The sequence below is a fragment of the Kryptolebias marmoratus genome, linkage group LG15, assembly GCF_001649575.2.
Source record: "Kryptolebias marmoratus isolate JLee-2015 linkage group LG15, ASM164957v2, whole genome shotgun sequence".
Lineage (NCBI taxonomy): Eukaryota > Metazoa > Chordata > Actinopteri > Cyprinodontiformes > Rivulidae > Kryptolebias > Kryptolebias marmoratus.
This window is the reverse complement of record NC_051444.1, coordinates 22,141,097-22,168,505: the sequence shown is the minus strand read 5'-3', so window position 1 is coordinate 22,168,505 and position 27,409 is coordinate 22,141,097. Positions and strand designations below refer to the sequence as shown.

At 41.4% G+C, this 27,409-nt stretch overlaps 1 protein-coding gene across 1 annotated transcript; it reads right to left on the bottom strand.

The window, feature by feature from the left end:
* Window positions 1-770: 770 nt before the first annotated feature.
* On the bottom strand, window positions 771-4,916 carry fgf3 (fibroblast growth factor 3). Its single transcript, XM_017419606.2, has 4 exons — window positions 4,112-4,916; window positions 3,080-3,679; window positions 2,239-2,342; window positions 771-1,877 (listed from the first exon to the last, which is right to left on the bottom strand). Exons 2-4 carry the CDS (start codon window positions 3,330-3,332, stop codon window positions 1,506-1,508), a joined length of 729 nt encoding a protein of 242 aa, XP_017275095.1. The 5' UTR covers window positions 3,333-3,679; window positions 4,112-4,916; the 3' UTR covers window positions 771-1,505.
* Between the last annotated feature and the right edge of the window lie 22,493 nt (window positions 4,917-27,409).

The window sequence follows — 27,409 nt, the reverse complement described above, 5'->3', positions numbered from 1 at the left end:
CAAAACCTGAACTTCCAAATGAGTCGCGCCGCTGCTTAGTGGCGAGTTTCTCATTGATGGCCATCCCTGCGGTTTCTGCTCGGCCGTGCTGCGGCAACAGGTGGCCACTCTAGGAAATAAGCTGCAGCGGGGAGAGCTGGATATGTGGAGGAGTTGGGGAAAGAGGGAGATTTAGGGAGGGTAAAACCCCTAAAATAATCCTCCTCATTTTCCCCCTGAAACACACAAATCACACACACATAATCAACCAACCTAACTGCTTGTTTACTTCACTTCTACACATAGTTTTGTCTTTTTATTTGAATGTTATTAGACATACTGTGACTTTGGGGCAGAGACTACAGGGGGAGCGCTGAGTGAAACCTGGGTCTGTGGTTTTACACTTTTCATCAGAAACTAAATATCCTATTGTGCCCTTTTACTTTTTTTGTGATGCAGCAATCAGAGAGCTGAATGAACCGGAGTGTAAAACAGGACCTGTGTTTTCCACACATAAAACTCAAATACTAAGGCAGTCTGGAATAAAACCTTGTCTGTGGCAGAGGTTGCTCTCACTGAAGACAGAAGAATTAGATTTGAGTCTGCGAAGACAAATTTTGTGAAAGAAAAAAAAAAACAAGAAAAAAAAAAGAAATCAGACAACTTTTTCTTTCTTTTTTTTTTAAAGGTAAATACCATGGTGTTTATGCTGGAACCAGGCAGTGAGTGAAACTATGAAACAACAATTGGTAAAATGTAGAAACAGGCTTATCAATAAGTTACAACTCACACACCAAATAAATATTTATATCACTAGTAAAATAAACAAAGTATAGCTCTCTGAGTTTACAGACAGTAGACTATCACATTGTGAGAAAGGAGCAGACAGAAGCTTCTCTCTCTGATTTCTATACGCTTCTTAACATGAATATGACATTTTTTTTTAAAAAGTGCTTCTCCGAGTAAAGTTCTCTCTTCGTTATCCATCATGTTTGACAGCACTTCCGAATGGCTAAATATTAAGTTGTCTCTGCGTGGGACGGATGAAAAGCTGCCGTTCTGGTTGACTCCGTTCAGCAAAAGTGGAAGCTCTTTCTGAAGCTGTTTGATTAAAGTTGCTGGTGAGATGACACCTTAAAAGACAAGTTTTTACAACATAGGATGGATATTTTCAGCTATCTTAATACATTTGTTTACAAGACAGAAGCATTTGGAAGAACTCGGACATCAGTTCATAGAGGATTATACAGCAGTGGAGGGTCAGTCTCCTGAAAGTGGCGGGACTTTGTGAAGGCCTTCGCAGCCCAAACATTTGGGGCTGCCTCTGAGTTTTCATTTGCTCTATGGATCGTTGTCTCTTCCTCTGCACATGGACAAAAACTTCCACTAATCCAGAGTGCAGGATCCAATCCGTTAACCCCAAATCCTCCATCGCAGTTGAGCTGCGGCATGTGCCGAGGTCAAGAATCCATCTGTAGAGGAGTCACAGGAGGATAGAGCCAGTCTCTAAAAGAGTCATCTGACCGTCAGCCCCGGCCTTTCCTGGCTCGATGCCGGCGTCGCCGCCGCTCGCCTTGGTTATGCGTGTGGTGGTGCGCGCCTTGACTGTCCCTCAGCCTCCTCACCATCTCGTGGTCCTTGTTGCCCAGCACCCGGGGCAAAAAGAGCGAGGCTTTATCGGTGCTCCGGGTCTTGAAGCCTCGCCGCGGCCTCCCTTTGCCGTTGATGGAAACATACCACTGCCTCTTGATGCTGGCCCGGCGCTTGTTGCTGCCGCCGCCTCCTCCTCCTCCTCCCGGGGGCAGCGGCTGCTCTGTGGAGTGGTGGCGCGACGCGTACGTGTTGTAGCCCAACTCGTGGATGCGCTCCACGAACTCACACTCTTTATTGAACACTTCCTGGTGAAACAAGGAGAGAGGGAGTGAACCACATTTGTCAACAAACAGTTCACAGATAAACGAGAGCGTGAAAACAGATAAAAACTGAGCAGCCTCTGACATTTAATTTGAACTTTGGCTGGTCAAATTCAAGTTTTTTTTGTTCCTAGTTTCTAGTCCAATGAAGGTGGAAAAACAGGGATGCTGATGAGATAGAAAACTGAAGGTGGGGGGGTATGAGCTGAGTTTCGTTTTAACTCTGCCTTTATATGCAGTTGTGTGTGTATTTTGTCTTGAGAAGAATACAAACTGAGCCATATGTTACGTTTATTTCACACAATGCATTTTTGACAAGTAAACAGGTAAATAGTCTCCCACTGACCGAGGCGTACAGCCTTCCTTTGTCGTTCATGGCCAGATATCTTCCTGAGAAAAGCCCTTTAATGGCCACAACGCCCACATCCACGGCTGTGATTTCCATGATGCCTGAAACACAGAGAAACGGGTAAATAAAGCAGCAGCGGCTTATTTCAAGGTCTATTGTGGTTCACTTTAATTTGCTCAAATGTATCCGAATAGCTACAGCACCGCTCAGTGCCCATTTAACATGCCCAAACAGAAATGTGTCCCAAACAAAGCGAAGCAGAGCAAATTAAACACACCTGCTGATAAAACAAAACCGGAAAAAAACAGTCAAAAATCTCTATTAAAATGCAGAAAACATAAAATAAATAAGAATGTTTAACTCTAAGAGTTGACTTGTGTGACGGGTATAGTCGGGGCCCGCTGAATGTGTTTATTGGCCCCTTTAATCAGGGCATTGATTGGCTCATTCAGCGCCGTGAAGAGTCTCCTAACAGCCTCTGATTAGATAAACACATCCGCTAAAGACAGCGCCTTTTGTCGCGCCTGGATGTTAATGCTTCTTCTTTTTTTTTTTTCGGTGGGGGGTGGTGGAGGGGCCCGACACTCGGGAGATTAACCTGCAGCTTTTGCGCTGACATGATTTCACACACGGGAGTGAACAGGGGCCCCCTCCTCCGAGTGGCCCCCGAGACTTCCTCGTGGATTAATCACATCAGTTGTGTTAATATAATAGCACAGGCGCGCTGAGAAGTTCCAAACCAAAACAGGGCGCCATGAAAATATGTGTTTAATAGAAATGTATTTTTTTCTGTCTGATTTGTGTTTTTAAGTAAAATGTATATTTAAAAAGTACTCACTGAGCGGGTTGTTCTCCTCCAGTGAACCGTCTATTTTCCCATTCGCGTGGATCTGTAAATGGTACTTGGTGGCGCAGTAAAGCTTCCTGCGCCTCGGCGCTCCTCCGAGGTGCTCGTACACTCCCCCGCGGCCCCCGGCGTCCCTCCGCCGCCGGGGGTCACAGGCCTGGCCGTGGCCAGGCGCGCAGCGGGCCCGGGGACGCACGGGATCCAGCAGGCTCAGCACCAGCAGCAGCACAGGAATCACCAGCATTGTGGCATGGTTGGAGACTGGCGACTGTGGCGAAAAAAGCGACACCTCCCGTCCAGCCCTCCGGGTCCCATCCAAAAGTGTCGGGGGACCCCTAACGCTGGAGAGCTCCGGTCCCCCGCGCGCATCCGAGACCGAGAGGCAACTCTGACAGCACGGCCGGCCGGGCCCCCCACGCCCTCCTGTCCTCCAGAACTGGGATCCTCCTCGCCTCTGTGGAAAGCCCTCCCGTGGAGCTGACTGAGAGCCTCGCCTCAGACTGAGCGCAGATATAAAAGAAACTTGTGGCGACAATAGGCTGAACTTCGACCAATTGATACAAAGGAGAGGGGAGGCAAAAGGTATCAGCCCTGTGTGAAGTGAGAGACAGCGGCATGGATAAAATTACATAGTAGCACAGCGCGGAACAGTTCTCCCCTCTGAACTCCTCTGCTGAAATATCCTAAAAGAGCAATTAGACATCCCAAATTATACAGGCTGAGGCAGCCACCGCAGCAGGTGAGGAAGAAGTCTGCTGCTGCTGCTGGAACCTTCCTTCAACTTAAAAGAAAGAAAGAAAAAAAAAGCTGCAAACACAGTTGAATTCTTACACCTACACAAGGCCTTCCCCCTTTTTTCCCCCACTCACACACACATTACAAGTTTCCCGTCTAGATATCTGATTTTTTTTTCTTTTCTGGACACTAATGAATTTAACATTTGTTTCTCACACATGCAGAGTCAAATTATCCCAACAGGCCGAGCTGAAGTGAAGGACAAGTTTGTATAAATGTGTAATTCACCTCAAACAGAAGCAGAGATCTGAAGAGAAGTGGAGAACGAGCTGCATCTCTGCATCTGCAGGTTGGAAATCCTCTCTCGGGCGTTTTTTTGCTCTCAAACATTTACAGCCTCCCCCTGACCTGCCACCTTTGACTCATATCATTTGATTTAAGACAAATTAATTTTGTGTCACAGGGTTCCCTCTGCAGAACCTCTCTCCCGAGCATTATTCTTTAGCCTTCACCAACAAGTTGTCCCAGACTTTTCCCATCCTAATGCCCCGGCTCTGGCTCGGCAGCCGGTGGGCGGAAGAGCAGCAGGCTAAATGACTACTGCTTAAATTGCTTCCATCTTGGTCACATTATGGTTTGCATTCTGGTAATTAGCACCATCATCTACAAATCTCTCTGCCCTTTGGCGCTGCTCCACTGCTGTTCTGAAGGCCTCTGCTGAGAATCCCCCAGAGAGTAGATGGTTAATTTGTCTTCCCCTCCCATACATCACCCAGCGAGCTGCCTGTGTCACTTAATTTACCTCAATGATCAAAAAAAAAAAAAAAAAGGCAGCCTCTTTTTAATTACAAATGTGCATCGTGCCTCCCGAAACCCCTTCACGAGTCAGACAACACACCAAAACATCAGCCGGGCCGTGTGTATCAGAGGTTGTTCTGGTGGCCGTTTCTAAGCGAGATCCTCTTGATGTGGTCAGATGTTGGAAGAGGGTGGAACCTCAGATGTGGTGTGCTGTTTCTCTCAGAAACTATTTTAATTATGCTCCCCTCCACGCCGCCCACAAAGCATCCCAGCAATAAGCAGGGCAAAGTTTCTCAATTTGTGAAGCAAAACGCTCACATGCACATCTTCCTTTTTCACAGCACAAGTATGTGTGTGCAATAAATAGTTATTTTGAAAAAAACAGAAAAGAAAAAAAAAAGCTAAACAGAAGTTTTAGGCTTTAGACACATTTTGGAGCCAGGTGCAGTTTAACACATCAAGCTCCCTCCCTTATAACCCCTTAAAACACAGCCAAGAAAAAAAAAAGTTCTTGTTTTCTCAAGTGTTTTCATTAAAAGGGAGATTTTCTCTATTTTTGACAGGCCTGTGAGATTTTGCACAAGAAGGACAATCGGATAAAACAATATATAATGCTGTATGATGCTCTCATGAGTTGGAAATATTGAAACGCACCAATGGGGGGGTGGGGGGTGGGGGGTAAACCTGACAGGAAATAATTAAAAGACAGAGCTGCTCTGAAAAGGAACCTGCAGCCAGACATAAAGAGAGCCGGAGGTTTGTTTTTTGGTTCAACCTAATGAGATTTATATAGCAGCAAAAGTCACCACAGGTCATCATTCAGGGGAAAAAAAAGCAGGTCAAATTTAAACCCGATTATATCCAACTCAATTCAATCAAATTCAGTTTAATTCAGCTCAGTGTAATCCAGTTACAAACCAGTTCATTATAAAGTTCAATACACTCAGTCTGTATATTAGTATTTGTGAAATACCAGCTTGAAAGAAGGTTGACAAGCTGTGGAAACCAGTGGGTTAAATAAAAAATCCAATTTAATCCCCCATCCTGAGTATGCACAGGATGAAGGAGGACAGTGGAGAGGAACAGCTCCCTTTTTTACAGAGCGAGAGCTCCAACAGAACCACAACCAGGATGACAGACAGACAGAAAGACACAATAACATTTAATACTGACACACTTAGGGACATAAGAATATGCCAGGGACATAGAAAACAGAAGGAAAAACCTGTTTGATGAGTACTTATAGCTCAGCAGCATCACGAATACTTTTGCACTAAAGAAGATTTTCCAAATTCACTGCCATCCAACCTATATAACCTATAACATATATATTAGCCTACAATCTAGATAAGTTATATAGGTTGTAGAGAGCGAAGCGAGATCGTCATCCAGTGTGAAGGGTGACCTAACCACTGGTAACCTCAGGAAACTCTGACCAGATGTGGTTTTGCTCATTACCATGCGATTCTGTTGAGACTTTTGAGAAAAAGCGTAAATCCATTTGCATTTAAAGCCTAAATGAGAACTAACAGAGAGTGTCAGAAAGAATAACGGTAAAAAAGGGAAACCAAAGCAAACAAACTACAGAAGAGCGGAGAATCTTGATTTCCAATTAAACTGTTCTTTTTCTCTGTTCTGCAATGAGACCCCCTTTAAACGCTAAATGTGCATTTCTTGGACAAAACAAAACAAAATTCCTGCCATATAATAACCACAATTATTTTGTTCGAACAAAAGATCAAATGATCTAAGACACAACAGGAAAACGTGGTCCTTTCTGACCCTGTCAAATCAAGGACAAAATGAACTCTTTTGCTTTTTTTTTTATAAATGTATCTATGTTTTTACATTTTGGTTCATTGTTAAGCCTACAGGGCTGTGACTTTTGGCAACTAGTTGGCTAACTGCATTTGCAAAGGAGTCTCCAAAATGTCTCAAAAAGTTCATAAACATCCGAGGCTACAGCACCAAATGTCCAGGTCTAAAAATCATGCAGATAATAAATAATTATTTAAAAAAACTGGTCTAAATCTGCCAATCTCTTCAAAAATGTCCTCCAGTAGATTGAATCATAAACATAGGAGGGTACGATGTGGGCTGAGGTGGGCAATGAAATAATGTGCACGGCCATGAATACAATTCTGCCAACTGTGCACTTAAAAAAAGAAAGCTGTGTTTTTCAACAATTGGCCAGACAAAACTTGGCTGCATGGCTCGCCGGTTGCAAATACACTGAATTCGGTGACACCGCGACTGAAAGTTTGCCCATTTTCTCGCAATTCAGAGTCACCAACCGGTCTCCAGCAGTCACAGCCCAGTGAGACGCTGGCTTTAGATGAAAAGAATGCAGCTAAAGCAGAAAACAAAACCCTTACAGTGTGCTTGTCTCAGAGCAGAGGGTCGGGGCAGCTGTTTGATGCCTCGGCTGGGGGACAGACTTCATAACCTTTTCCAAATTGTTTGGCAGAGACAAATCAACTGCGTTCGGGAGCCTTGTCCTGCTACCAACTCAATACAAAGTTGACTAATTGGCCCTTCATTGTGTCCGCGGAGCCTTTCGACTTCACATTACACTGCACACTTGCATTCCTGACCACCTCCCAATGTGATCGGGCCGCAGTACTTTTCTCAGTGCTTGCTGGAGCCCATTCACACCTGTGTTTAGAGGAAATGTGCAGTGCTCGTGCTTTGGGGGTAAAGGTTAGCAAATTATTGATTATTTACCCAACTGAGACATGTCCAACCATTCCTTTTGCCATCACACTCTTGACAAACGAATCCAAACCCTTCCTACAAGAAGTGCCCTTGCACAAAACCAAAAAGCATACATTTTAACTTTCCCCTTTTCTCTCCTCCTGCCATGAATGGAGGCAAGGATTTTTCAGGGCTCCTTTTTTAATTGACCTTCCCAAAACTCTTCCCCCGCCACCACCTCCCAAAACCTCTCTTGGCACAAAAGGGTTTCTTTTCTGCAATAATACAAAGGTTATTAGCCAGGTCCTTTTCTTGGCCCCCCCTTTTAATGGAGGGAAAAGGAGGTACCAGTAATCCAGAGCAAATCAAAATGACCTTTGAACCCTTTTTGCTGTACTTTTTCTCATGGGCAGATTTCTTTGGTGAGGCGGTGATCAGAGAGCCGAGTCCAGCCGCTGCCTCTCGTCTCCTGACAAATCGCTGCTGAGCCTCTTTTGTCCCCGTGACTTTGATCTCACCTGCTTGTCAGGCGCTTCAGAAAGAAGTCTAGTACAGTTCCAGCACACAGCAAACAAATCGGCAACTATTTTATTCGGCCTCCCCTCTTTCTCCCTCTCGTTCGTTTCGGCTCACCAGCTTTTAATAAGGGCATGCTGGTTGCTTACAAATGCTTTTCCTGTGGGTTTTTCTTTTCTTTTTTTTTTTAAACAAAACTAAAAGTCACTTGAAAGTAATTTGCTCGTATCTGTTATCAATTTTAGTGGGTTCACCCCAGTAACCTCTGAAGAATGAATGGGTAAAACCAGGATACAGCAAACAAACAAACAAAAAAATAAAAAAAAAAACAAGAGTGATCAGGCAGCTGGGTTTGATGTGCACAAGTTTTCACGGGCAATCTGCTTTACAGTGAAGAAAAAAAAAAGAACAAACAGATTCTCTCTTTGGGGTTGCATGGTGAAGCAGCTGCTTAGCACTGATGCAACTCCCATCGGGGGCCTTTCTGGGTGAAGTTTGCATGTTCTCTCCGTGCATGGGTGAGTTTTTTTTTGCAGTACTCTGGTTGTCTCCCACAGTTTAAAAACATGCATGCCAGGTTAATTGGCAACTCTAAATTGACCCTAGATTTACTGTACCTGTGAATGTCTGTCTGTTTAGTTTGTTTCTATGAGGCCCTGTGATGAACTGGTGACCTGTTCTCTCACCCAGTGACCACTGGAGATATACGCCAGCTCCCCATGACCCTCTTTGAATCAGGCAGGTATAGAAAATGCAAGGAAAGATGATTCCCTTTTTTCCTGTGGATGATTCCTCATAGATTTTTGACTTTTGACTAACTGAAGACCGGTCTTGGTCCACTGCATGTCTTCTTAGATGCAAATCTAATCTAAGGTAAAGGTGCTACACTGTCAAATATTTACAATATGGCATTCAGTGGTTGGCAAAAAAATAAATAAATGATTTGAGTGTTTTATAATTGGCAAAATCTTGGCTTCAATCAGAGCATCAGTTGGCTGGATTTACTCGTAATAAATCAATATATTTCTCTAGACAGAGTTCATGCTGACTGCTGTGTACTGCAGATAAGACACTTACTACTACACCCAAATACACTTGGAAAAAATGCAGTATGCCTTTGACAATATTAACCAAATTTTGGAAGAGATGGGATACAGTTGAAGCGACAGTTTCACAATGTGCATCTTACCAAAAGCTTTAATGGCTCAAACATTACAAATAAACCAGTCATCAGCTGTGGCTCAACACGCCACTCGGCAACTTCAAATTTGTTACTGCAGGAGCTTTAAAACTTTGTGCTAACTTCAGAGTTCCGTTTCATCAGCTGTATTAACAAGATCAGAGACAAGTCAGCTGAGCAAAGGTGCATGAATAAGTTAAATTTTTCCCAAAAGCATTTGTTAGCTTTTGTCTTTTTTTCCAAGGCATCAGCTTTAAAACTGGGGTAAAAACAGACATTCAATTTGCTGCATTTAGCAAAAAGCATCACTGCGTCTAAATACTGCAGCACAGAAACACAGTGGGCTGATTTCACCATCATTTACAGACTTACAAAAAATATGATTGACACGTGCACTCTGCGGATGAAAAGAGTCGGTTTCCTTCCTGTGCCTGGTCATTTTCTTACACATTGGTATTTTCGAACTCCTGATACACCAAATCTGACCATTACATTTGATTGGGTTACAATTAGGTTGACAGTACTGACTTGGCATAAACTTATGTTGATGTTGGCTCCAAGGTGAACTGTTTTGGTGAGAGATTTTCTAAAAGTCTCCCGGCGAAGACTAAAAACAGCCCTCGGCTCTCAAACTGCAGCAGGTTTCAGGAACAAAAACCTGAAGCAAACGTTCCTTCGTCTGATGTCGGCGCTGACACCAACATATTTGAACAGCAGTATTTAAAGAAGCGGCAAGCATGTTTTCCCCCTTTTTGTTGTTGTCTGTCACGTGCGTCAGTGTGAAAGGGTTTTCTTTCCGAGGATGGGGTGGGGGGTGGGGGAGGGAGAAAACAAACAGTGGGGTTTGTCCGTCTCTCGTGTATTCATTGTGGTATAAATTGGTTCTCATGCAGAACAGAGGAAATGTGAGTGAGAGGACAAACGGTGAATGAACTGAAAGATGGCCAGAGGGCAAAAAGAGGCTTCTGAAGCAGATTTACCTCCTTTTTTTTTTAAAAAAAAAAAGGACAAGAAACTGTGTTCCTTTAGAAAATGATAAAACAAATAACGTCTGTAATGATTTTTTTCGTCCCCTTTTCTTTCTGATGCTTTTTCCTTTTTGCCACTCTCTCATTCTCGCACCATCACTCTTTGTCTCTCATTCAGCCGCTCTCCCTCTGTAACCAGATAGGTCTGTCCTATACTCCTACAGCTCTTTGATTGTTACCTGCAGGTTTCAGATGCCTGCAGAGTGAGTGCACCTTCCAACAGGCAAATGATTGTGGAAGGATGAAACTTTAGAGGCCATCAATGGCTGCGACACACATACACACACACACACACACATAGTAAGCACACACAAGCAGCCACACAGGAGCACTCACACTCACACACACAAACACCCACAAAAACGGAAGCAAAAATAACCTGTTCACAAACAAGCAACACACACCTACACTGGCACACACACACCATTGGGAAGTAAACATATATAATACTGAGAAACAGCATACATAAAATTATTCATACATACAAAATACAAATTATTTATATATACTTGTAAATTATATTTATATATAGAGTGCAACTTCAATTATGTTTGCAGTACAGCTGCATTGCACTAACTTTAATAAATGATTCAGTCATTGTCACCCTGAAAGGCCGAACTTTGGCAGTCAATTTTTTTTGCCTGCGTCTGTTTGTGTTTGTCTGTCAGCAAAATAACTCACGAACCACTGAATTTTAATAACATTTTCACTAATAATTAGAGTTACATCCACAACTAACTAATGTTTGAAGTCAAACCAGTTGAAGATGCTGACACAGTCAGATAATCCTAGAAAGCACAAAAATGGCCGTAACTCAGCCAGTTTTACAGATGTTGGCCTAAAATTGGGTGTGGTGGTAGCTGAGAGTCATTCTCAGCACATACTCCGAGCACTAATAGATAAAACAAGATCTCAGAAAGTTGTCTATAGCTCTAAAACTATAACTAGACTATAACTATAATTATAACTCTACCGTTTCTCAGCATAAAGAGGATATTAGTTTAAACTATATTTTTTAGAGTTCACACCCATTGTATGCCTACGCCTGCTTTTAAAATCCACAATAAGCAAATTGTCTGGAAAAAATGGAACAAATGATTACTAATTTAAAACTCCAAAATCAACATGTGTCACAGTTTACTTTGCAGAATGTAACCCATTTCAAATCTGAGGCACATGAAACCGTCTCTGACGTAGTGCTGCTTATTGTTGCCGTCTTGTACTTCTGCAACAAGACAACATGAAGCTGATTCATGTAGACGATCATCAGACCTTTTTGGTCATGATAAGTATTGTAAAATGTTTTTTTATTATCCCAACTCAATATTGGTGTTGTTTTAAAATGACACTCATGCGTTATATAATTTTATCAAACATTTTTAAATATTGTTTTAACTGCTGAATGATTTCCAAGTTGCAACAACCAACCAATTAGCAACAACCAGGTCAAATTTGACCTTATTTGCTTGGTTTGACTGACGGCAGTATGCCATCTTGAAGTATTTGCAGGTAAGAACCATTCCAATTTAAAACACTATTGTTCATCTCTACACATAAGTGACACTTTGTACCACACCAGAAAACCTTGTTTAAGCCCCATTTAAAGCAACACTTGTCACCGTTGCCGTTATTTGCAGTTGGTTTCAGTTCAGTGTTAATAAATCAGTGTTTTTAATTAAAAAAAAAAAAATCACAATTAGGTTTAAAGGTTGCTGATTAGCATGTCACCATCTTGAAATGAACTGGTTCAATTTTACATTTTGGACATGTAAACAAATGCAACTCTTACATATTTTGAGAGCTGGTCTGGTTAATTAGTGAACATTAAGCGGTATGAGACAGATTATAGACCTTTAAAAAAATGAAACTGAATAGGAATCTCCACTTAAATAATGTGGAAATATAGAAGAATGGACACAGAAGGATGTTTGATTTGGGACAACATAGACCATTGCTTCTGTTTCCCTGGAATTTGCTTATTCTTCTAAAAAGTGCATAAATCTGTTTATAAACTCTAGTTTTAAAATCTTATTTTGTTATTTCTAATTAAAACCTATACTGATGAATAAACCGTAAATAAAATAATTACCATCAGTCATATTCCTAATATCTTTGCAAAGTTACATGTAAATAGCTGATGATTTTTGTCCTGTTTACATGTTTTCCTTGGGTTGCTAATCTACGTTCAGACCAGTGCTCTCACATTGCTGCAGCAGCCAGCGTCCCTCCTGTCCTCAGGACGATAACCAGCAGCAGGAGCATCTGATGGACGGGTGGAAACTCCCTTCAGCTGACAGTGACGAAGCAGCTGAAGCTCATTTGAAACTGAATGTTGTTTCATTTCCTTGCTTGCCTCTGGACTTTTGACAATCCTGTATGCTCCTCAGGGGGCGCTGCGTGAAAAAAAACCCAAAAAACAAAAACCTGGCTAATGGACAAAAGGATGGATGAGCCTTTTTTAAGTCATTAACTTCTGGAGGATTCATACCACCACTGCAGGTGAGTCTAAATGAATGCTTCCTAGATTTAATCACGGATCCTCAGAGCAGAAAAGTAATTAAAACAGATGTTTTCCTGGTTCATTTGAAAGCGGTATTGCTGCCCCACCGCCCGTCAGAGTGACCCTCCAATCACTCAGTGAGCTGGCTGACCAGATGACAGATATCTGTCTCGAAGGTACTTGAAGGGCTGATCTGTTTGCTTTTGTCTTTCAGCAGACATGCTGCAGCTATGTTAATGCCTCTCCAAGGCCTCTCAACTACAAGCAATCTGCTGAAGCTTCTATTTCACCTGAACACAAGTGTCGCCTCTTCCCCAGGAATAATCTTCTCGCCACGGTCCAAAACATTCTGACACTATCTACAGAGAGGAAACGACTGGACGTGGCAGACGTTTTATTTATTTATTCACTTACTGATTTAAGCATCTTTTAGGTCCTTGTTCAGCTGTTCGCCCACAAATCTACTCTTCCAGGTGGGGGTGGGAAAAACAGGTTGAGAAGGTGGTACATGAGGGAGTTTGAGGCCAGCGGAGGTTGAGGGGGATTCAAAGGAGCTGGGCGGAGAGGGGGGAACAATAAGTCTGCAGAGAGGAGGGAGGCAGTGTGGGAGAGCAACAACTAATCGCACACATGGTTGGAGCGGAGCTTTAGAGTCTTTGGATCTAAGCAGCTGATAGAACATTTCATTTTTAACTGAACCGTTTTAAAATTGGATCTAATAAAAATCATTTATTTTGAAATTGAATTTTGGAGGTTTTCTGGCTTGCAGATTGAACTCATTTTAGGGCAGTTTTTGTATTTCTTTAAAAGTGAAGGGCCTAGCATTCCTCGAGGGAATGCCTATCATCCTTTCATGCCAGAATTTAAGACAAAGCTCATCTTATGTTGAGAATTAGTGGAGTTGTAGCTGCTTGGTCAAAACTGAAAAAAAAGCATTGTTGTGAGAGATCACACTCATGTCTTGTGAATGACTCTCAGCTACTAGCACATTAAATTTAAGCTCAAAATCTGTAAGATTGACTGTGTTAAAGCAGTTTTTATGTTGTCTGTTTTTGGTTAGCTGTGGTGGCCACCTTAAACTGGGTTTGTTATAAAAACCTATTTAGTTTTAGATGTACAGCCAATGATTGTCACCTGAAAGTTTCACTACAGTCCATTTAGTGGTACATGAAATAATTTGGTATCAGACAGACCCACTCGCACACACTAAGATAAAAAAAAACATTTTTGTCCACCTTTGCATTTCGGCGCCGGGAGAAAATAAAACTGTTGAGTCAAATGTGATTATTTCCTCAAAATGTCCTTTCAAAACCTTACCTCTCATTCATACACATCAGCTAAGTTGGTGATACTGAAGTTGTTTTCTTTCACTCATGTAGAGCTTTCGGAGCTTCGGGGCCTTTGTTGTGTGTAATGACACTTAAAGTGAGGTGACCTGGTGAAACAGCCAAGGCGGTTGCAGGAAGCTGTTTTTGGGGGTCAGAAAAAACAAGAAACACAGATCGGAAGAGAGGTTAAGTGCTGGGGGGGTCCCTCTGGTGATATTTCATCCCATGACACACTCGCAGCAGGAATCCAAAACACCGTGGCACCAGTAAACACAGCTGAAAATGCAGATGGACCTGCCCCGCCGGTGCCAAGACACAGCACGCTTCATCGCTGCCTTTTGGCGCTGTTCAACGCGCAATTTTCGCGTCTCTTAGTGAGTCACACCGAGGTGCCGACACACAGTTTAAACCTCAGATGCTTTTGTCCCTCCTGTCAAAGACCAGCTTTGAGAAGCTGGACAAAAATAATAATAAAAAAAAAAAAAAAATGTAAAAGGGTTTTTTTAAAGCAGTTTTCTTTTGTGAATGCAGCTGGAGACACACAAAGAAACACACCTGAATTGTATTTACCATATTAAAATCAACTTATCTTTTATTGCAACAACCTTTGAACCTTTTCACTGGTTAATACTGTTAATTAAAATGCCTACATGTTGATGTAGAAACTCCATGATGTGTAAAGAGATCAAAGATCAAAATAAATGTTGAAGCTGCTGCCAGTGGCTCATCAGTGTCACCGTAGGAACCACACACCTGTGTCTCTCACTCCCTGATTGCACTGTTAAAACAGGCAGGAGGACATAAAAAGTAAGCCTCAAACAAACAGCTGCTGCAAGAAACTATACGCTGTATCTGAAAAGGCCTTGAAATGTGGGCGGCAAAAGACTTTAATGGCCACACATGTGAGTTTTTATGTTTATATAAGATTTTTTAAGGAGATATGACAAGTTTACTTCCAGTTTTGAAGAGAAAAGTTCAAGCTAAAATATAACTGAAGTCTTTAGAGGTTTGGTTGTGCGCTCTCTGAACTCTTAGGGAATTTGAGGTAAAAACACAAATCCTATAGCAGTAAGAGTTACACGGGGTGAAAGAAGAAGGCCCACCTTTTGATGTATAATTTGTACATATACTAAAAAGGTTGTGGGAGGAGGAAGACTTGGTTCGTAAAATTTTAGAAAGCTTAGACAGCTCAAAAGGTCAGAGTGCGTGGCATCAACCGTCATTCGAACATTGTGGAACAATCTTTAAAAAACATAAAACCTATGGTGCAATTGTGCAAAAACTATTAAAGATGTCAAAATTCCAGCGCGGTCGTGTAAAGTCCAAATTTTGTGACTCGTTTAAACTGTGAATAATGTTTCTTTTGTGATGTGTGACTGAGCTATAAAGCTCCAAAGAGGGCTGGGTGTTCATCGCTTCAACAAAATCCCATAAATGTCGATGGAAGAGTTTATTGTTGTGAATTTCATCCATGTTGTACAGTCTGAATAGAAAGTCATACACACACTCCAATCAAGCCGTACGCTGTAATGTATAATTTGCATGTTTTTTTTTTTGTTTGTTTTCTGTAAGCTGCTGGTCATGACAGAATACTGACAAGGGTTTTTCAATGCTTATGCACTGGGACCTTTATTTAGTGTGTATTTTTATCAATGTGGTCTACAGTTCTTTTTAACAAACATATTTCTGATGTATTAGAGATTTATTCATTCATTTCCTAAAACCATGACTAATATGTACTATATTGAAAAGTGAACAGAAACACTTTTCCTCCTGGTGATTCCAACCAAAGACACAGCGTGCAGGAGGGGAACGGGGGGGTCAGGGGGTTGAAAACCACCGTTTTTGGTTTTGACTCTGCGTCTGTGTGAGTTTGAGCGCTGCTCTGCCACACACGCTGAAGTGAAAGACTTGACGATGTGTGTGTTTTCAGGGAACGCGGCGCACGATGATCACAGAGATTTGTCAGCAGACTAGATGCCACATTTGTGTTAATGAGGTCTACGTATACGGTGCAGCTTGGTGGGCTGCCTAATAAAAAGCAGACCGGTGTGTGTGTGAGTGTGTGCTCAGTGAGTTGCATACCTCAGTAAGGAGGTGTGACACCATAATGCTTCTCATTCCCCAATAAACACGAGGCACTTCCTGTTTCCAGACTTCATACCAACAGGAAACTTTGAGGAGAAGCGGCTTGTGTTGCTCTGCTGATTTGAGGATTACTGGTGTGAGCCCGACTGTGTTAGGATTACTAATCTAAAACTAAAACATTAGATTAAGCGTTTTCAAGAATAAAGTGACTGTGTTCACCCCGCTGCTGCTTAGTTACACTATCACCACAGTCAAACTCAGCCCCTTACATGTTCTGCAGCACAGAGGTATGGTTGCAGTTTTGGTTGCTGTGGCTACCTATTCCCATTTTTTATGTCCCGCCACCATGAAAGGTGGGCGATTGTGTAACTGCCTCTGTGTGTGTGTCTGGCTGTGTTTGTGTGTCTGTTAGCAAAATATCTCCTGAACTCTTTGGCGTATTTGAATGAAAGTCTCAGGAAGTAATCACTGGATGTACATTCACAACTAATTACCTTCTGGAGTCAATCCAGCCACCACAGCTAATATACCTTATCAAACACAAAAATGGCAATAATTCATTAATTCTTTACAGATTTTGAGCTAAAATTTGGTGTGGTAGTAGCTGAGAGTCATCCCCAGCAAATACTATAAGAAGTATCAGATTGTACTTCATCATTGTTTAAAACTTCAGCATACTAGGCTGACAAAATGCTTTTGTTTTAATGTAGGAGTGTCATGAGAAACAAGAGAAGAAATGTAAAAGCTGCTGCCGGTGGCTCATTACCTTCGTCATGGTAACAACACAACTGTGTCTTTCACACCTTTAAAATTCCCTTTATAAGGAGTTTATGTGGAGTTGACATCAGTAGTCAGTAGCTTACCTGCAGTAGACAGCAATCAGAGCATTATCGGTTCAGAGAATCAAGCAGAAGTTTTCACAAAGCAGCTGAGCTGATATCTTTGCATAGTGGTCAAATTGACAGAAGATTAAAAAAAAATATGCAAAGGTTATTTTTCAAAACTACAACGTTGTCACTTTTGTGTCATTTCTTTACAATGTAGATTGCGTTGCTGTGTGTTCCAGTACCAGTAATGTTCTAGTGTTTTGCAAAATGAAACATGCTAAGCACATCCAGGTAGAGTAAATGTCTGATACTAAAGTAAAATGGTGTAAACATCTAACATTTTACAGCAGTTTAAGCAAACGCTATTTATTTTTCCACCAGAGCGTTGCTCTACCGGCTTACATGCAATACGGTCCTTTTTTGCAGGACATTAGGCCTTGCTGGACTATGTGCAACATGTCGAATCATCTTGTTATGAAGAGATTCGTTTTCAAGGAACAATAGACGAACAACAGCACAAACAAACACTGAGCATGCAGAGTCAGAAACATGCAGCTCGGGAACCAGAGATTGTAACGGACCGGTACAAGAAGAAAAGTTTTCAAAAAGCTCAAACTATGAGATTGAAGACAAGTAATCCATGAATTCATGAAGTGTGAAATGCTGGAGAGTGAGTAGAGGCTTCATATGCATCTCTGAATAATTCTTTGCCTTTCAACCCACTTTGAAAACTGCTGGAACCATCAGATAAATGATTGTCAGACAATCACTGGGACATGAGCACAACAGTGCAACCTACAAACAACTAACATATGGGTTATTTTTAGCATCGCTATAAACAGAACATTCCACTTTTTGTACAAACCTGGGAGGACTTAAAATAGCCAATACACCATGAAATAAAAAAGTGACCAATTCAGTTTATTTGTGTAAGCGCCAATTCGCGACAAAAGTCATCTCAGGGCACTATGAAAGCAATCAGGTCAAAGAGAATCTTTTCTTTCTCAGCAGTAAGTGGAGGAAGGGGACTATGCAAAGCGTTCCTCCCCAGGTAACGCTACCTTTCCCTGAGGTAGGAGTTTCGCTCCTCCCTTGTCCAAGAACCACGCACTCACTCCGCCATTAGCTGCAGTAATATTCCTCCAGCACCGTTCCTGCCATTTGTTGGCCCTTTTGTTGTGATACCTACTTAAAATTTCAAAGCGAGCAGGGCTTTCAATGAGACATCTGAAAACTGAGAAACACTGGTTTTATGTGTCCGTGGCGCACAATCCAACGCCCCCGCCCCCAGTCGGCATGTCATTCACACTGCCTCTCCGTCCCTCTCCCTCGCCGCTCTGCCCCGGCCCGCTCGCCCCGTGCAGGTATCCCTGCTCGCATAAAAAGAGCCAGTTCAGCAGCGAAGCAGGCTTAGGGTGGAACAATGATGTTTGACATGTCGGGAACCAGTACAATAAGTGGAGTCAGAAAATCAAAGGCTTTAAATGCAGGGAACCAGGTCAAAGACATGGCCATGCATTCTGTGTGTGTGTGTGTGTGCGTGCGTTTGTGTGTGTTTGTGTGTCCAGGTCAATCACCGCTCTAACAGAGGAGCTATGCACCAGATCTTCCTGACAATTTCCTCTGCAAGTGATTAGACTGACCAGACATGACCAAACCAAACTGCCCTGTGTGAACTGGTGTGTGCCCGTGTGTGTGTGTGTGTGTGTGTGTGTGTGTGTGTGTGTGTGTGAAAGAAAGAGAGAGAGGCAGGATCATTTGTATATGTGTGATTAGGAAGGAGATTATTAAAGACCTGAGGCTATTCACCATGCCAATTCAGGCTGACATTAGTTTTTAAGTGCAGTGTGTGCATGTGTGTGTGTGTGTGTGTGTGTTTGCATATGTGCACAGTGCTCTGTTGCGTTAGTCCTTCTTTTCGTCTTTTCTCCACTTTTCCTCTGTGGAATTCTGTTCTTCCACACAACAGCGGCACAGTTCTTTCGAAGTCATGCTTGCTCAAACGTTTTCAAAGGTATAAAATGTTTGTTAAGTTATTATCCTGCAAACAATCACTTGTATTCACTGTTTGTTTTTTTTTTACTCCCTTTCTGGTTAAAATAATATTACAGGGGTTAAAAAAACATAATCGTGGGAGTCTGAGTGACTGGGGCTTTGGTAATAAATGAGCTGTAAAATGTTTCGAGGGGACACATTTTTACTTGTTAAGTGGTTTTATGCAGACAGCTAAGTAATATTTTTAAGATGACTGCCTGGCACTAACACTGAAATGATAAGGCTGTGTATGGTGAAACATTTTGTTCAATTTTGCTGGCAATATTTTGAGTAATTGTGAAGAAGCTCTTGAGTGACAGAAGTTAGTGTATGATACAGGAAAGCTGGATGAAGTCTAAAGATTTGCCCGTTGTGTGTAAAAGCTCAGTTTTAGTTCTGCTTCCTGGAATTATCCCCTTGCGTTAGTCTCTTCCATTCTTATAAAAGGAATATGTTTTGATGTCACTTGTTTATGTGACACATTAAGAAGATCCTGGGTTCAAACCTTCTGGTTGGCTGGGTACTTTCTGTGTGGAGCTTTTTGGCTGTGCGTGTGTGTGTGTGTGTGTGTGTTTCTTTTTTTCCCTCCAAGTGCTTCGTTTTCCTCCCACAGTCCATAATAACTTGCATGCTTGTTTAATTTGTGGTTTCGAAAATGTTGTAGGTGAAAATCTTAACGTATGTCCCTCTGTTTGCCTTTGATGGCAACAACAAATCAAGCACTGACTCTCAGCTTGTCACATGTTGGGGGCCAGATGCGTCGACTGGAAGATGTGTTCAAAGATGTGTGTTAGTCAGTGGAAGCAGCTTGCTGATGTTTTACTCTACCAGAAGGACAGCTTCAGACTTGAAAACGTGTTAATATGGAGACACAAATCTAATCTTCTCCTAAAGCACTTGGCCTTTCAATTAGTGTTGAACAAAGCTTCAGTTGAATGAGTGGATAAGCCTTAATAACAACTTTACATGAATCCATAGAACTCTTTTTGATCTCCAGTGGATCTGAGGTGATGAGGAACCAACATCAAGGTACTCACTCAGCTAGTTCATTGTTAATTCCAGTGTGTGTCTGTGTGTGTGTGTGTGTGTGGGGGGGGGGCCTTCTATCTGTGATGCAGCTGCTACCAATCTGCTTACAAGATCCCCATCCTTTATGTTTTGTAATTTTGTGCCGGCGGCGATATGCATTCCTTCAAGGGCTGCTGGTTTTTTTTTTTTAATTTATTGCAAAATTCTTCAGTTTTAGTAGCACATTGTGTAGTTATCAGTGCTTACGGCATGATTTACTGAAAATGCAACACAATACGTTATTTATTGTTGTCAGCGTGTAGTTATCACATTGAATCGTTCTAAAATGTACATGTCTCTGTGTGTGCGTGTGTGTCTATTCTTGTGTGAAACTGAATATCTATGTTTCAGGATCTTTGCCATATAGATGTTTTAACTAAAGACTTATATCTGATCACTTAAAGGCAAAAATGAAAACGTATTCTAAAAAATCCTTTGACTTATAACACTGGACTTTAAGGTACAAGTTAATATACTGTACATATATATTAACCTTTACATGCCACAACTTAAATTATAGCTTAAAATTGGGAAATTCTTTTCCATCTGAGTTTATGAACTTTTGTTGGTAAAAACAAACAAACAAATTGATGCAGTGTATTTCTACAGAGCCCTGTTTTGGGATTCTTTGTCCACAAAGCATTGGCTATAAAAGTTTCTGCTAACAGCAATTTACCCTTTTTTCTCTTTTCTTGATTAGCAAGGGGGTCTTTTTTAGGACCTTCGTACTGGGTGACAACCCTACTAAAGCATAATAAAATCTGCCAGAACCTAAATGATGTGTGTAGGATCTTGCTGAGACCTTCAGGGGCATATTAAGAATACGGTGAGCTTCCCAGCAGATGCATGATGGTTCTGAGCATGCACAAAAACATTGCAGCGGTTTATCAACGTGGTGGCAGCATATCCATGACATAAAGTTCACGCTCATTGGGGTGGCTTACGTGTTGAGAATTTGAAGCTGGATTTGCCACTCAGGCCTCGTGCCGAGGCTACAACTGTAGGTGTGACAAGGTCATGGAAACAATAGTGCACATGTGATACCTCTGGTGGTAGTGTCAGGCATGATTGTTTAGCACAGGGGCATTAAACTCAGTCATACAAACACCAAAACAAAACATCAGTTGCAATCAAGGGCAAAGTGTAGTTATTATTCATCAACAAAGTAAAAGAAAAAGCTGACAGCGTTTTTCAGATGCATTGTGTAAACTTACACACAGATATGAACCGAACTTGTAACTTGTTCTCTAGCAGCAGTTTTTCATTAAATATTTCTTATAACATTTTAACACAAGACATCAGAGGAGCTACAAGAAATTCCTTAACCAAAATCCAAACAAATCTTCTTCTACTTTGATATGCAAGAGAATACAGAAAAAAAAAGAGAACATGACATCAAACAGACTCTCTGTTGCTCAAGCCAGATATCTGGCATCTTTTCTTGGTTGCCCGTTTTTCTGCAAGGGTTTGCACAGCCCCATTTGGACATTTATAACTACTTTTTTCACAGTTCTAATGCTTATGTATGTTCTAATACATGTGAAATATCTTGTGGGCCAGATAAAGTAGGACCAAATCTGACCCGATGTCATCGAGTTTGACACATTAGATCTAGTGTGGAACTGCATCCTGTCTGATCATCCGGCTGCTTGAGCTCAAACAACAACACCAAAACTGTCTTGGGAACTGTTAAGAGGCAGGTTAAACACTAAAGATCATGTTTGGAAGAGCCCAGGTGAATCAAAGACTAGAATCTCCGTGCAGCGGCGCGCTGGTTTAGTTTTTATACCTGAGCTCTGCTCTCTCAGGCCGCAGAGGGACGGTTCAGGCAGCAGTCAGGGTGGTTCGCAGGGTTTCAATTAGTGAAGCAGCAGGGTGGGCCCATAACTCACAGGGTTATGTATCACCATCAAACACTTCTGATCTCATGCTGCTCACAATGAACCTTGCTTCCTTCCTTTATGTTTTCATCTGTTTTCTGAGCCACATAATGAGGGAGAGGCACAGATTCACACACTCAGCTTTGAGGAACTGGTTCAGTTTCACAAAACAAGGGAAGTTTTTTACATTGGTTTCTGTCATGTAGCACTGTGTCCCAATAAAACACATTTGCTGATGCAAAAACTTGAATTTAACTGTAGAAAAACTGAATGAGAATTAGGTTACAGTTTAGACCGAACATCTACACTATGTATATCTATAATATAGAAAAAAAACTGATAACACTCACCAGAAGCTGCCTTTTCACTGTAAATTGTTGAATCTGAATGCAGTCCTGAGTCAAATGACTCTGTAACATATATATAACATATGTATAGCTTTCTGTCTACTTCAAGCCACTTCTGAGCAAACACAATTATTTCCAATTAATATGTCTCGTTTCTGCCTAAAGTCAGATAAAAATCAATAAGCAAGAAAACAAAAGAAAAAAAGAAAGAAAAAGCTGTGATACTTGTGGTGTCAAAATAATAATTGCTCAGCTTGATAGTATACTCTGTCTGGCTACCTTTTGCCTGAAAATTATGTCCAGCTGTGAGATCCGAATTAACTCGTGGCATGTTTGAATGAACTTGACCATTCCTAACCTTTCGTTTTGTTCAGGAATGGTCTTTTCTGTTTCCAGACAGCACAGCTGAAGACGGGAAGCAGCTCTTGGACCATCTCCACATGATATGTGCAAGCAGTGTTGTCTGTTTCATGTGTCTTTGTACTGGTCCTGTGGTGGACTGGTGACCTGTCCAGATCTTTGTGACATACACATTCCTGTACCATCCAAAAGGTACGGTCCAGCATCTCTTGTGACACAGGTTACCATCAAGATGTAAAAGCACCAAGGTCTCACAGTGTGACATGCACAAGTCCTTCATGATTTTTTAAAGCACATCACGTGGTATCTCACTGGACTGAGACTGGTTAGCAAGAGGCATTCACGAGGGAGTGTCCAGAATGTCTTTCAATGCATGTGGTGGCTCTCAATTTGCTCATGTGAGTCGCTGAGTTGCGCAGTCCTGTTGCTTGAGTTTTAAACACGTTCAAAAAATTGGGGGGCAAATTTTCTCTCAAAATAGCCATAAAGTCATAATAGGCGTCTCCAACCTGTCGCAAGAGCATTAGAGCTGTATTTTGACTCCTGCACGGGAGCTCTCTGGCAAGAAACATCTAGGCCTCATGTCCAGATCTAGAAACCATGCTGATGATAAATAATAATTATTGAAATAAAGCGTACTCCGGTAGAATAAATCATATATGTGTGGGGAGGCTGCCAAGGTGGGAACAAAGTGAGTCGAGGTGGGCAACAAAATAATGTGTGTGGCCAAGAATGCAGTTTTACAAGCTACATACTTGAAAATAGGCCATGATTTTCAAAAATTAGCTATTTAAAACATAGCTACATGGTTCACTGGTCACTTGCTCGGAAATACTCCAAATTCAGTGAGACTGCTATGGAAATTTTTATTTTTCTCAAAATTTACCCCCAATTTTAAGTCCCCAAGGAGTCTCCCAACAGTTGTAGCCCAGTGAGACACCACCTTTAGGCACCAGCTTCCTGTGAGCCTGAACAGGAATAAGCAGGAACAGATAATGAATGAATGAGTTTCATTTTGATTTTTTTAGGCCTGCTTTGTTCATTCATCTATATTTTAGTTATTACAAGTTTGCCAAAGGGCTATGGTGAGTCCCTTTGTAGTAATGAATGATTGGTTTTGTTTTCAAGTAACAAAGAAATATAGAAACGCTTGTTTATTTTAGGAGCCTACAAATTTTGTGTATTAAGGAAAAAGTCACCCTTGTTGATTGAATTTTTAAACTGCCTTCTTGTCAAAAACTTCATTCCAAACACTGTGTCCTCCTACACCATCAGCTGAAGTATGACCTTACATGCTCCGCCACTTAATTTTTGTTTCTGTTTAGAAACTATCTGTGTGTGTGTCTCCATGTTTTCATGGGTGTGGTGGCTTGTTTGAAGTGCTCGCTTGTTGCGTCTGTGTGTGGTCAGACAGACTGACAGACAGAAAGGCAGGGATGGACGGATAGACGGCGACAGGCCAAACAACAGGTGTGTCTTTTGAACGGAGCCCGCCGCCATACGAACGCCCTCTTTACCTTTAGCCCTGCTGATTCTTGTTTTCATCAGCAAAAGAAAAGACTGCTCCTCCTCCTTGTCGCTGACTGTCTTTCATCTGTGGGAGAGACAGACAACCTCTCTCTACGGGCTTTTATGTCTCTCTACTGTCTCTCATCAATGATGCTCCCATTTCTTTACTTAGTTATGACTGGGCCTCAGTTTTGCCCTGTTGCCGAACATCAAGCACAAAAATCACAGCAGTTTTATCTCTGCTGACAAAGTTTATCAAAGTTACATGCAAGGATAGTAAAAAAAACAAATAAAGAACCAACAAGCAAATAGCCATTCACTGGTGAATCATGTGCAAACTTTCTTTTAAAGTAGTAGTTTAATTGACATTAAACTTTTTTCTTATGCAGATTTTATTACATTAAATCGTATCTCATGCTAATCTACAAGAACTTAAAAGCTTCAGTGCATAAGCACTGCATCACCCTCACTACTATTCTGTCTGATTCCTGTTTTGATTTTTATCGCCGCAGCTTTGAAAGAAAAACCTGCAAATTATACATTAAACATGCAGCTCAATGACGAATAGTGTGCTGTGACCTTTGGCAGCAAATTGTCTTTCGATGTAAACAAAATATGCAAAACATTTTTGGTGAGGTGAAAAAACTACAGCAGGCAGCACATTAGTGAGTCAACAAGAGATCTTTTTCAAATGATAGTAAAATCGGCCAATCATATTTTTTCCTAAGTGTGTAATCATAAAACTTATGACCAGTTTCGCCCACTGGGAAACCACTAATCACAAGCTAGCCTTTATTTTTCTCATCATAAACTTTAACCAAAGACTTTCCACGTACTGAAAGCCAATTTATGACACCAGTAATCAGCACGCCCATGGCCCAGCGTAACACACGCACAAATCATCCAAAGCATAACACATTTAATAATGTTTGTGCAAGCGCTTTCATGTGCATATCATTTTATGATTTCTTTTCCCTCATGTGTTTGAAAGGCAAGCACAAATTGCTAAATCCTTCAAACAGAGCTGCAGTAATAGGTGACCAAACCTCACGGACACGAGGAAACCGTTGTCAAGCCCTACAATGCAGTCGTGTTCACAAATCCTACTTCAGCTTTACTTTAAAAAAAGCCTTATGTTAGCCCTCTCCAGAGGCAACATCAACTTCTCTTGGCTCACAGGCATCCAGGATAGACCAGAGTCATGAAAGACCTAAAAAAAAAACGAAGATGCAAACAAACTGTGATATATATGGTGAGAAAGACAAATATGTGAAGATATATATATTTAAATGCATTAGTGACATGTACCTAAACTAACCATTACAATATGACCATCTGCATTATGTTAATGTCTGAATTGGCCATACCCACTGAAGCATGGATCCAGGTTGACTTCTGTTATATCTAGAGGAAAGCTGTCTTTAGCAGACCTATTAAGTTCTGGATTTTGAAATGGATGAGATGTCCTTACAACCTTCTTGATTTTTTGTTTTCCACCCTGGCAGGGTGGATTATTCAGCTGGAGGAGACCACTGACATCTGAGAAGGCTGTTTCACTAAAGGGGAAAGGCCTCTTCGCACTGGATGACGAGCCCTGCTACGCTCTCCACTACGGTTTCAAACATGGCTGGGTCTCGGTGTAGTTGCAAAATTTATCTCAGTGTGGAGGCAGTCATGATTCTACATTCTTAGTACTCACCAATCAGGTTTATCCCTGCTATTTTCAGTGTTCCAGAGAGGCTGTCCTGCCCCCCCCACCCCANCCTCTCTCTCTCTCTCTGAGTGGGATTCCTCCTGAGTGACGGCAAACACATCCCAAAAATGTTATGGAAGATTCGTTCTTTATCACCCACCATCAAAAAGCCTGCGTCTGCGTACGTGCATGTGTTCATTTGTCTGTCGTGTTAGCAAGATATCTCATGAATCAGTGGACAGATTTAAACAAAATCCTCAGAAAGTAATCAGTGGCTGAACATCTACAACTGATTAACATTTGAAGTCAATCCAATTCAAGACATGTATAACAAAAACGGCTATAATTCATTCAGTTTTGCAGCTACTGAGCTAAAATTACATGTGGTGGTAGCTGAGGGTCCTTCTCAACACATCCTCTGAGTGCACAATCTCGCAATACTGTGTGAGATCACACATGATGTTATTTTGAAGGTTTGATCAAAACAGCTCTAAATCTGTCATTTCTCAACATGAGATGATTTTAGTTTAAAACTTGAGCCTGAAAAGCTGCGGGTGATGTGCATTACATGCTAAACCTTTAATTTCCTTTTCTGTCTTTTTTGTTGGTCAGTGTTCAGTTGAGTTGAGTAACCGAGTACAGTGTGCCTTGAATAATATATTTGAAAGTATACAGTATATAGAATTTAAAATTCAGCACTTGATTATCCCTTTAATCATTAAGTCAATAAGCTTATCACATTATCAAAGCATAATGAATGAAATGAGACAAATTTATTTCTGAGCATATTATTGTGTGGAATGACATCTATGTTGATTTGGAGACAGCCTGGATATATATTTGAGTTACTGAGCAGCTTAGAAGTGTGTTTAGGAGAAAGAATGAGATAGTAAATATACTTCTTTTTGATTTTTTAGGCAAAGTTGATCAGTAAAGACGATGAAAAATATTTTTTTTGTACTTGTATTTTGTCAAATACGTAAAGGAACAATTTTACTTTTTGCATTAGCTCAAGCAGAATATCATTACTCTTTGATGCAAAACATGAGTTTATAATGTCTGCTTCGACATGAACTTTAGGTCTACTTAGCAGAAAACGGGATATAGTTCCCTAATCAGTGAATATTGGAAACATTTTTTATTATAGATTTTTGATACATTTTTCCTTTAATTGTGTGGCTACACAGAGTTTGGTTGTGACTAAGAAAAGTGACGTAAAATGTAACATGAAGCTTTTCATGAATCAGTTTCTCTAACCCTGCCGAATGTTGTGAATGAATGCTTGTTTTAGCTAACGTCATTGTCGGTGGACTGTGTGTTTGTGTTGTAGTTTGCCTTTGTTTCATCGGCTCTGGGTTCTTTGAAACTGCAGTTTGATTTTTCTAACATGTGTGCTAACATGCTCTTTCAGTCGGTGACACGGTGCGGAGGTTCAAAGTTATTCCACCTGCAGCCGAGTTCAAAGCGTTTCCACCTGCCGCTGATCCCACTGTAGGGAAACTGGAAGGCCAGGCCTGATGCCAAACCACAGGCGGGCGTGGAGCCCCTGCAGCAGAAAGGGGGCTGAGGGGGCTTTGATGATGATACTGGGGTCAATCTGAGCAACAGCAGTCAATATTCCCATGGCTGTTTGTTGGCTAAAGAAAAAAAAACAAAAAAACACTGGACATATTTTAACAAAATGAGTCACTTTTCTGCTAATTTTAGGTTTTATCTTTGCTGATTTTAACTTC

What these genes read in the sequence shown, in the direction of transcription:
- fgf3 (XM_017419606.2), bottom strand. Translation starts at nt 3,332, where the DNA reads ATGCTGGTGATTCCTGTGCTGCTGCTGGTGCTGAGCCTGCTGGATCCC. An exon ending in GGAGGAGAACAACCCGCTCA is followed by an intron (nt 2,343 to 3,079) that starts GTGAGTACTTTT and finishes TCTGTGTTTCAG; the next exon opens with GCATCATGGAAATCACAGCC. An exon ending in AAGGAAGGCTGTACGCCTCG is followed by an intron (nt 1,878 to 2,238) that starts GTCAGTGGGAGA and finishes TTGTTTCACCAG; the next exon opens with GAAGTGTTCAATAAAGAGTG.